Source organism: Erythrolamprus reginae, chromosome 7, assembly GCF_031021105.1.
Source record: "Erythrolamprus reginae isolate rEryReg1 chromosome 7, rEryReg1.hap1, whole genome shotgun sequence".
Classification (NCBI taxonomy): domain Eukaryota; kingdom Metazoa; phylum Chordata; class Lepidosauria; order Squamata; family Dipsadidae; genus Erythrolamprus; species Erythrolamprus reginae.
The window spans coordinates 68,293,787-68,302,830 of NC_091956.1; the positions used below are offsets into that span (position 1 = coordinate 68,293,787).

Genomic DNA, 9,044 nt, shown 5'->3' on the forward strand with positions numbered 1-9,044 from the left:
CCCCTCTCCGAAGACTCGAGGCGGCTAACAACAATAAAGAAGACAATGTAACAAATCTAATTTTAAAAAATAATCTAAAAAACCCCAATTTAAGAGACCAATCATATAAACAAGCATACCATGTATAAATTCTATAAGCCTAAGGGGAAAGGAAAAAATTTCAATTCCCCCATGCCTGACGATAGAGGTGGGTTTTAAGGAGCTTGCGAAAGGCAAGGAGAGTGGGGGCAACTCTGATATCCAGGGGGAGCTGGTTCCAGAGGGTCGGGGCCGCCACAGAGAAGTCTCTTCTCCTGGGTCCCGCCAAATGACATTGTTTAGTCGACGGGACCCGGAGAAGGCCAACTCTGTGGGACCTAACTGGTCGCTGGGAAAAGACTTATGACTTTTTCATACTTATGATCATTGTAGAATCTCCATGGTCACACCATCAAAATTGCTTGGCAATTGACTCATATTTATGATGTTTGCAGTATCCCTAATTATGTGATTCCTGTTTGTGAGCTTCTGAAAAGCAAAGTCACTGGGGAAACCAGATTCACTTACCAAATTGTTACTAACTTAACAACTGCAGTGATTCACATAACAACCATGGCAAGAAATGTCATAAAATGGAGCAAAACTCACTTAACAACCATCTCATCAATAGAAATTTGGGGCTCAATTGTGATTATAAGTCAAGGACTGCTTGTACTCAAATATTTGAAATTTAGAGAATCCCTAACATAGAAGCAATGAGATACCTACCGTATCTCAAACTCTTATTTTAATTTCCCATTTACCTCAGATTTAATATGTACAATTATTCTTCATTTGTTTTAGCCACTAAATAAAACCAAAACAGAACATGCACTTTATGTACAAGATAGACATACTCTTTAAAAATCGAACCGTTGGAAGTTCAATCCTATTCCATGGAACATAAAGCTTACATAATTTAAAACGTCGTTTGATTTTTTAAAACTTTGAATATACTATTAAAGATTATGGAAAAGATCTGAATTCTGTGTCTCTTGGTAGCAGCTCTAACAAATATATACCTTCCTTACTTTTACTGTCCAAGATCTTTAACAAGAAATTATTAGAGGCTATGTCTGGAATCTTTTATTTAGTATTTAGTGCTATTGAACTTCAACTGAAAATTATATGAAAAATGCTGCAACTAAGTACTTTATGCTTTCAGATCTGATCCCTTCTGAAAAATTCCTCCCAAACATTAAACCTCAGTGATTTTTCTTTCAGTTCATTCATTCAAATATTTTTCAACATTTTAATATAACATTTTCATTTAACAATTACCATATACTCTGCTAGAATATCGTGGATGGTGGATGTTTTTTCAAAAGGAAGCAAAGTCATAATTTTTCATTGTGAAATAATGGTCAGAAATAGGCTGAATTATTCACCTATAGAACACTATATTATTTTCAATACATTAATGAAACCCTAAAAACAAAATGCCTGAAGGTACTGCTGTCAGCAGAAGACATGTTTTTTAATTTACAGGCATGTTTGGCTAGGTACCTAAGACAGGGGCAACAGCTATAAACTGAACATTTCTTTTTCTAGTAAGAATCTGAAGTCACCTTGAAGATCTTCTTGAATTATATTTAGATTATTTTTAGAATATGATTTTCTACAAACTAAATCAAATCATGGAACAAGAAACAGTTTAAAGCATACCATGATTTCCATTCTGTAACTGCTCATAATAACAACAACACACTTAATGAAAGGGATGATAAATATAGCTATTTTAATGAAAATCTGATATCAAAAGGAAAAGGATAAATTAAGAATGTCCTTACAAAAGGTTTCCAAGCCACCCAAATTAAAATTCCTTAAAAAGAAAAAAGCAGTCGTATACGTAAAACATGTCTACTACCTTACCTGAAACAGTAGAATAAGAATATTAAAATTCGTTTAGGCTTCTGCTACTCTTACAGAGTTTATCTGGGATAAAATTAGACAATTCTATTTTTTTCTATATTGTAAAGTTAATAATATCTTGGATAACTATGTAAGACTCAACATAAATACAATGTGCAGTATTTATCTGACTGCTCAAAGCTCTAAGCAAAATTATTCAATAGTAAATCTAAACATGGTAGCCATGATGACCACCGATATAAACTATTAAATATAAACTATTATTAAATATAAATATAAACTATTAAATCAAAAAGAGTTCTCTAGTTATGGATTATTGCTTGTTAACACCAACAAAATATAGATATGGATCTGAACCACGGCAACTATATGTCTATGGAGATTCCACAACTACTGCAAGTACATGTCTATGGAGATTTTCAGTCATCCAGGTTGTGCTTTTTCAAGAGATACCTGGTCTTTCTGGTTTTTCTTTGAAGACATTTCGCTTCTTAGCCGAAGAAGCTTCTTGGATGAGAAGCAAAGTGTCTTCAAAGAAAAACCAGAAAGTCCAGTTACCACTTGAAAAACTACCTTCGGGACATTGCAATTACAGAAATTTTTAAAAGGAGCCCGTCCCCTATTTGTTTGTGTAGGAAACAGAAAATATCCTAAGCCATTTTTAACCTTGATGTTCAGAACTGATTTTTGTAAGACTCTACAAGGCAGTTTTAATTCTGTGACCTTAGGCAATTTTGTACCCAATGTAACGTATTTACAGCAAAATAGAAGCAACGTATTTACAGCACAATAGAAGCAACGTATTTACAGCAAAATAGAAGCAAAGGAACTTTCACAGAGAACCTTAGATAAGGAAACTACAAAAAAATTTCAAAGCAGAATAATACACTAATTTTTTTCTTTAAGTACTTGGAAGTACCTCTCAGGGAGATCAACAGAGTTTTAAAAGATTTCCTACAGAAGGTCAATAATAATTCCAGCGGTTATGGAATTGTCATAAATTCCAATGTTTTTCCATGCAATGACAAAGGAAATAATAATTAGCAATAAAATTGTCAACCCAAAATAATACTGCAAGTAATTACTGTACATACGGTAATTACAACCTTCCATAGCCTAATACCTTCCAAAAATATTGGGATGACAATCGTCAAGAGTCCCTACCAAGTGGCTTTTGGCAGGGAGCTTCATGATCAACATATCTGAAGGACATTAGATTGTAGAAGCGCTAGCAAAGTTCAAGTAAAGTGTATACATACATCCAAAAGACATAATGGAAGAAAATATAGAAGTCATTTTCAGTTTTGTTTGAGATAGGGTGGGAAACCATGGTCCTTTTATGATATGTGGACTTAAATTCTGGAAGTTGAAGTCCACAAGTCATAAAGTGGCCATAGTTACCCACCTCTGGTTTAAGAGATGTGTTACCTTTTCAACCTGAAATGTTAAAATCTTATAGAGCCTATAGAAAATATACAGGTCAGCAGCTCAAGGTTGAATTGTGAAGTTCTTGGTGCTATCAAGGCTTGGTTGTTAGGTTCTAGACATTCCTCATTCATTCATTCATTCATTAATTCATTCATTCATGGTTATGTAGTGTATATTGGAAGTGGAGAACTTTGAGAACCTTTGAGAACTGCATGCAATGAAATTTCATTTTAACGTATGCTGATTAGTGTACATTCAAAGTGGCAATAAAGGTATTGTATCATATTGTATCCCATTCCTTTTCTGTGGCGGCCCCGGCCCTCTGGAATCAACTCCCCCCAGAGGTTAGAACGCCCCCCCTCCTTGTCTTTAGTAAATTACTCAAGACCCACCTATACCGCCAGGCATGGGGGAACTGAGACACCTCCCCCAGGCTTTTATATTTTATGTTTGGTATGCATGTGTTGTATGGTTTTAATTCTTGGGGTTTTATACATACTGTTTTTAATATTAGATTTGTATTACTATTATATTGTTTTTGTTATTGTTGTGAGCCGGCCCAAGTCTTCGGAGAGGGGCGGCAAACAAATCTAATAAATTATTATTATTATTATTATTATTATTATTATTATTACATTCCACTCCATTCCATGACTGGGTAACATCAGTGCAAGTGAAAGTGGGGTTTGCTCTCCAGTTTATTTATTTATTTCATTCATTTTATTTGTGAAACACATATAGACAGTAGTTTGTATAAACATAACGTAAATAAAAAGTAATGATAAAAGAAGGCAATAGGGCAATAGGACAGGGATGGTAGGCACAGTGGTGTGCCTATGTATGCCCATTACAGACCTCCTAGAAACAGGGAGAGGTAAACTGCAGACAATCTAAGGTTAAAAGTTTTTGGGGAAGAAACTAGAGTTGATACCTCATTGTTATCTTGTTGGGCAATGTAAGATCTGCAAGCAAAAAACCGACCTCAAGGAGAACCAAGAACTGCTCAAGTATAGCCCTCCTCCCTCGCCATCAGTGGTAATAAGACACCCCCCCAAAAAAGAGCTAGATCAATACAGGATATCTAGTCCAAAAGGGCCTCCTCATCAGCAGTCCCACTGAATTCAGGAGGGTTGTCTTCCTGATAAAAAAGAGGGGTTCAGCATTTATTTAATTCAACTTCTATCCCACCCAATCCCGAAGGACTCAGGGTGGCTTACAATGACATGAAAAGATACCAATACTGTTCTGCCGGCGTGTCCCAACCGCCCGTAATTACAGGGTAATTAGACCAGAAAGACACACACCACACGATAGAAGGAAAACCCCAAAGTCTTTATCAACAGAAAAAACAGAAACAGCTCCCTTTTTAAATGTCAAAGGGATTTTCTGGTACACACAAGGCACAGGTTAAATGCAATCCAATTTCTCACCCAATAACTGGGAAATTGAGTCCAATTCTAAAGTCCACACACAATCTTGAACAGCAAAAACCACGATCTTGACGAAACTATGAATCAGATAAACTGCTATGAGGCTAAACCAGCAGGCTGCTCTTTTATCTGTAGCACTAATTACAGCAGCCCCACCCAACCACAGGTGGCCTCACGTATCTCCTGTAATAATCCTTCAGTTGTTCTCTCCTATGCATTACTCTACACATGCATGGATGTGTCATACATTCTTGTTCAGAATCCAGAGATGATAAGGATGATTGATCTCCTCCTGGGCTGTCTGCCAAACTCCCCTCTTCCAAGCCACCCCCACCTTCTTCTTCCGAGGAAACTTCACTACCTGACTCTGTCGGCAATAAAACAGGCCTATGACATGTTGATGTTTCCCCTGCATCCACCTCCACATTCCTTGGGGCAGGAGCTGGGCCACAGCCAACCACAACAAATACAATAAAAAGAAGTGAAATATAAAAAGGTCTAAAACCATAAAACCCCAGTTTAAAACCCTCAACACAGCAATCTAAGCAACATACACACATGCAATCAACACACCGCATTTCGGACATAAACACTCTAGAAAATGTCTAGAGATACTTTACCAGAAGAGCCCTCCTCCACTTGCAACAGAATACCCTACGCAACTAGATTTATAATCCTAGGTTTCGAAAGCTTAGAAGTACGTCACCTTAAACACGACCTAAGCATAGCCCATAAAATCATCTTCTACAGCATCCTTCCTGTCAACGACTACTTCAGCTTCAATCACAACAACAGACGAGAATACAACAGATACAAACTTAAAGTAAACTGCTCCAAACTCAACAGCAGAAAATACGACTTTAGTAACCAAGTAGTTGATGCATGGAACTCACTACCAGACTCTCTAGTATCTTCACCTAACCCCCAAAACTTTGCCCTTAGACCAGCGGTCCCCAAACTACGGCCCGGGGGCCAGATGCGGCCCCCGAGGCAATTCATCCGGCCCGCGGCAGCCCACGAGATTTTATCAATAGATATAATAAGCTCCCGAATCTCCTGTCAACTCACCGCGGTCTGCTGCTGAGTGAGGAGGCGGTACAGAGGCAAGGGGCGGGGAGGATAGGAGCGAGATAGAGAGAGAGGGAGAGAGAGAAAGAGTGAGAGATACAAAGAGGGAGAGAGAAAGAAAATGAGTGAGAGAAAGAAAGAGAGAGAAAGAGAGAGAGAGAGGGACAGAGAAAGAAAGAGAGAGAAAGAGGGAGAGATAGAGAGGAAGAGAGAAAGGGGGATAGATGGAAAGAGTGAGAGAGAGAGAGAAATGAGAAAAATGAGAAAATGATGGAGAGAAAACGAGGGAGAGGAAAATGAAACAAATGAGAGAAGGAAGAAAAGAGAGGGAAGAGAGAAATGGAGAGGAAGGAGGGAGGGAGGGAAGGAAGGAGAAATGGAGGGAGTTTGTTGATTTAAGTTTAAATTTACTTGTTAATAAAGAAGTATAAATTACTTTATTACTTAATTATTTAATTACTTCTTTATTTTAAATATTGTATTTGTTCCCATTTTGTTTTTTACTTTAAATAAGATTTGTGCAGTGTGCATAGGGATTTGTTCATAGGTTTGTTTTAATAGTCCGGCCCTCCAACAGTCTGAAGGACAGTAAACTGGCCCCCTGTGTAAAAAGTTTGGGGACCCCTGCCTTAGACTATCCACTGTTGACCTCTCCCGATTCCTAAGAGGTCAGTAAGGGGTGCACCAGCGTGCCTTCTGTCCCCTGTCCTAATATTTATTTATATTTTTTACTAGTACCATGTATATGAATATTATTATATCTAATAATAATATTATTAGAGGGGTGGCATACAAATCTAATAAATTATTATTATTAATGTTTTTTCTTATTTTTCTTTTTACTAGTATCATGTATATAAATATTATTATATCTTTTCATGCCTCCAATGTGTACTTAACAAAACAAACGAACAAGCAAAAAATACAGATACAATAAAAAGAAATCAAATATAATAAAGTCTAAAAAACTATAAAACCCGAGTTAAAAATCCTCAACACAACAATGCAATCCACACACATGCATACCATTCAACACATCTCGGCCACCATAGATGTCAATTTCATGCCCCCCCCCGCCTGCTGAGCACCCCTTTTCCCCAGAGAGGAACCCCCCCTTCTTACCAGTGATCCCTCCGCTGCCTCCATCTCCCCCGTGGCCCTTCCTCTTCTGCAGGATGAAGTAAGGATTGGCCCGTTCTGTGATCCACAAGGCATTGGCCAACAGCACCTCCTCCGGGTTCACCCACATCCTCCCGGCCAAGAACAATGGCAGCCGGGGAGAGGGGCAGGGGGGAGGGAGCGTTTCTCTTTTTCGGGGGACGCTTCTCTCACGAACGCGGCCTTCTCTTCTCCCTTAGCGTCTTGCCAGGCCCGGAGGGGCGCCGCCAGCAGCTCGACGGAAGCCCGGATCCTGGGCAAGGAGGCGAGCGAGCGAGAGCCGCGGCATGCCCGCTGCGCTTTCCCCCGCGGTCCTCGGCAGGAGCAGCTCGGGAGTCACGTCGGTGGTGGTGGTGGTGGAGACGCGGGAGCGAGCCGAGCGCGGTGACCTCAGAGCGGCTGAGCCCACCCAGCTTCGCTCCTGCCGGCAGGGAACGCCATCTCCCAGGCAGCTCACGGCGATGGAAGGATACGACGGCAGGACCAGGACCGCACCCGACTGCCCCCTACCCAAAAAACCCCCCACAGAAGAGGGATGCGGGCGACGGAATTACCTCACGATTTACCTGACAGGAGCCAAGAAAAGCCGCCTCACGAGCCAAGAAAAGCCGCCTCGCCTTGCTAAGAGCGCTTATTCTGCGCCGTTTAGGCGAAAAGGAGGCAAGGTCAGGTATATGGACGGAAGCTTAGAAAGCCACTCGGCCGTCCTTCCTCCTCCTCCACCTCACCTTACACAAACCCCGACGCTGGTTATATAAAAACCCCTCGGGATTTCGGATGCTCGCGTCCTATCGCTCCTGCCTCAAACCGGCCTCTACGGGGTTTTTTTAAAAAACCCACCGCCGCAAAAAGGAAGTGGGGGGACGCACGACAGACCTATACCGGGCCGGCCACGGAGAGCTCGTTTCCCCCGAAAGAGGACGCTGTCCGACAACCGTCCGGCAAACGGAGGTCGTTAAACGCGGCTAAAAGGAGACGGCCGCCGGGCCTGGTTCAAGCGCGGGAGGTTAAGCAAGCACCCTCCGCTAAAGGCTGAGGAAAATTCGCGGCGGCTTAGAACGTCCGTCCCTGGACCCGGCTCCGCTTCGCGCTCCGGACTGCGGCTCGCCATCGGCCGGCCGAGCCTCTTGGCCTCCGGAGGGGCGGCTGACGCGCCAGGATCCGAAAGAGGCGCGGCCTCGGCTGGCACAACCTGCGCAGCGCGCCGTGGTTGGCTTGGCGCTTCCTGCAATCCCAAGAGCTGGTCACGCGGTCTCGCTCATGTAAGCCTCGGCTCGGGGCTCAGTCCCGAGCCCGCGGAAAGCTCCACCCAAAGCGGCGGGAGGAGGCCGGAGGGCCCCCTGCGGAGCCCGCAGTTTCGTGAAGGGTAATGCGGAAGAGAAGAGGCGCATCCCCCTGCCCGCTTCTTTCCCCACAGAAGGTGCCGGCGAGACGGTAGCGAGTCAGGGATTAATCGCCCGTTTCGGTTGCTAAATCGGACTGCTTTGCCAGTCGGTTTATTCTTACGACAGAAATCATTTTTCTTTTCTTCAAGACAGGTGTTGGCAACAAGGTGTTGTTGTTGTTGTTGTTGTGGTTAATAATAATAATAATAATAATAATAATAATAATAATAATAATAATAATAATATTTGTATGCCGCCCCTCTCAGTAGACTCGGGGCGGCTCACAACAGTGATAAAAACAATACATAATGACAAATCTAATAATTAGAATCTAAAATAACAATAGTACATTTAAAAAGTCTAAAAAGCAAGGAACCCCAATATAAAAAACATACATACAGTCATATCATGCACAAAAACTACATAGGCAGGGGGAGATGTCTCAGTTCCCCCACGCTTGACGACAGAGGTGGGTTTTAAGGAGTTTACGAAAGGCAAGGAGGGTGGGAGCAATAAAATATATATTGCGGCAACAAGAAAAGCCCCATAAGCCCACAAAATGTTCCTCACCCACAAAATACAATTAATCTGCATTATTAGACTGAACGAGAGAAATTGGATGACCGCGCCAGGTAGAAGCAAGAGATACGAAATCCAAGTTCTTTACCGCCATCTGGTGGGCGGT

At 41.8% G+C, this 9,044-nt stretch overlaps 1 protein-coding gene across 2 annotated transcripts in view; it reads right to left on the bottom strand.

The window, feature by feature from the left end:
* Nucleotides 1-8,209, bottom strand: part of TBC1D9 (TBC1 domain family member 9) — a 73,379-nt gene extending 65,170 nt beyond the window's left edge. For both annotated transcript variants that reach the window (XM_070757750.1, XM_070757749.1), the window contains exon 1: nucleotides 6,939-8,209. In XM_070757750.1, the coding sequence (XP_070613851.1) occupies nucleotides 6,939-7,065 (127 nt within the window). In that variant the 5' untranslated portion in view covers nucleotides 7,066-8,209. The remainder of the gene's footprint in view (nucleotides 1-6,938) is intronic.
* Between the last annotated feature and the right edge of the window lie 835 nt (nucleotides 8,210-9,044).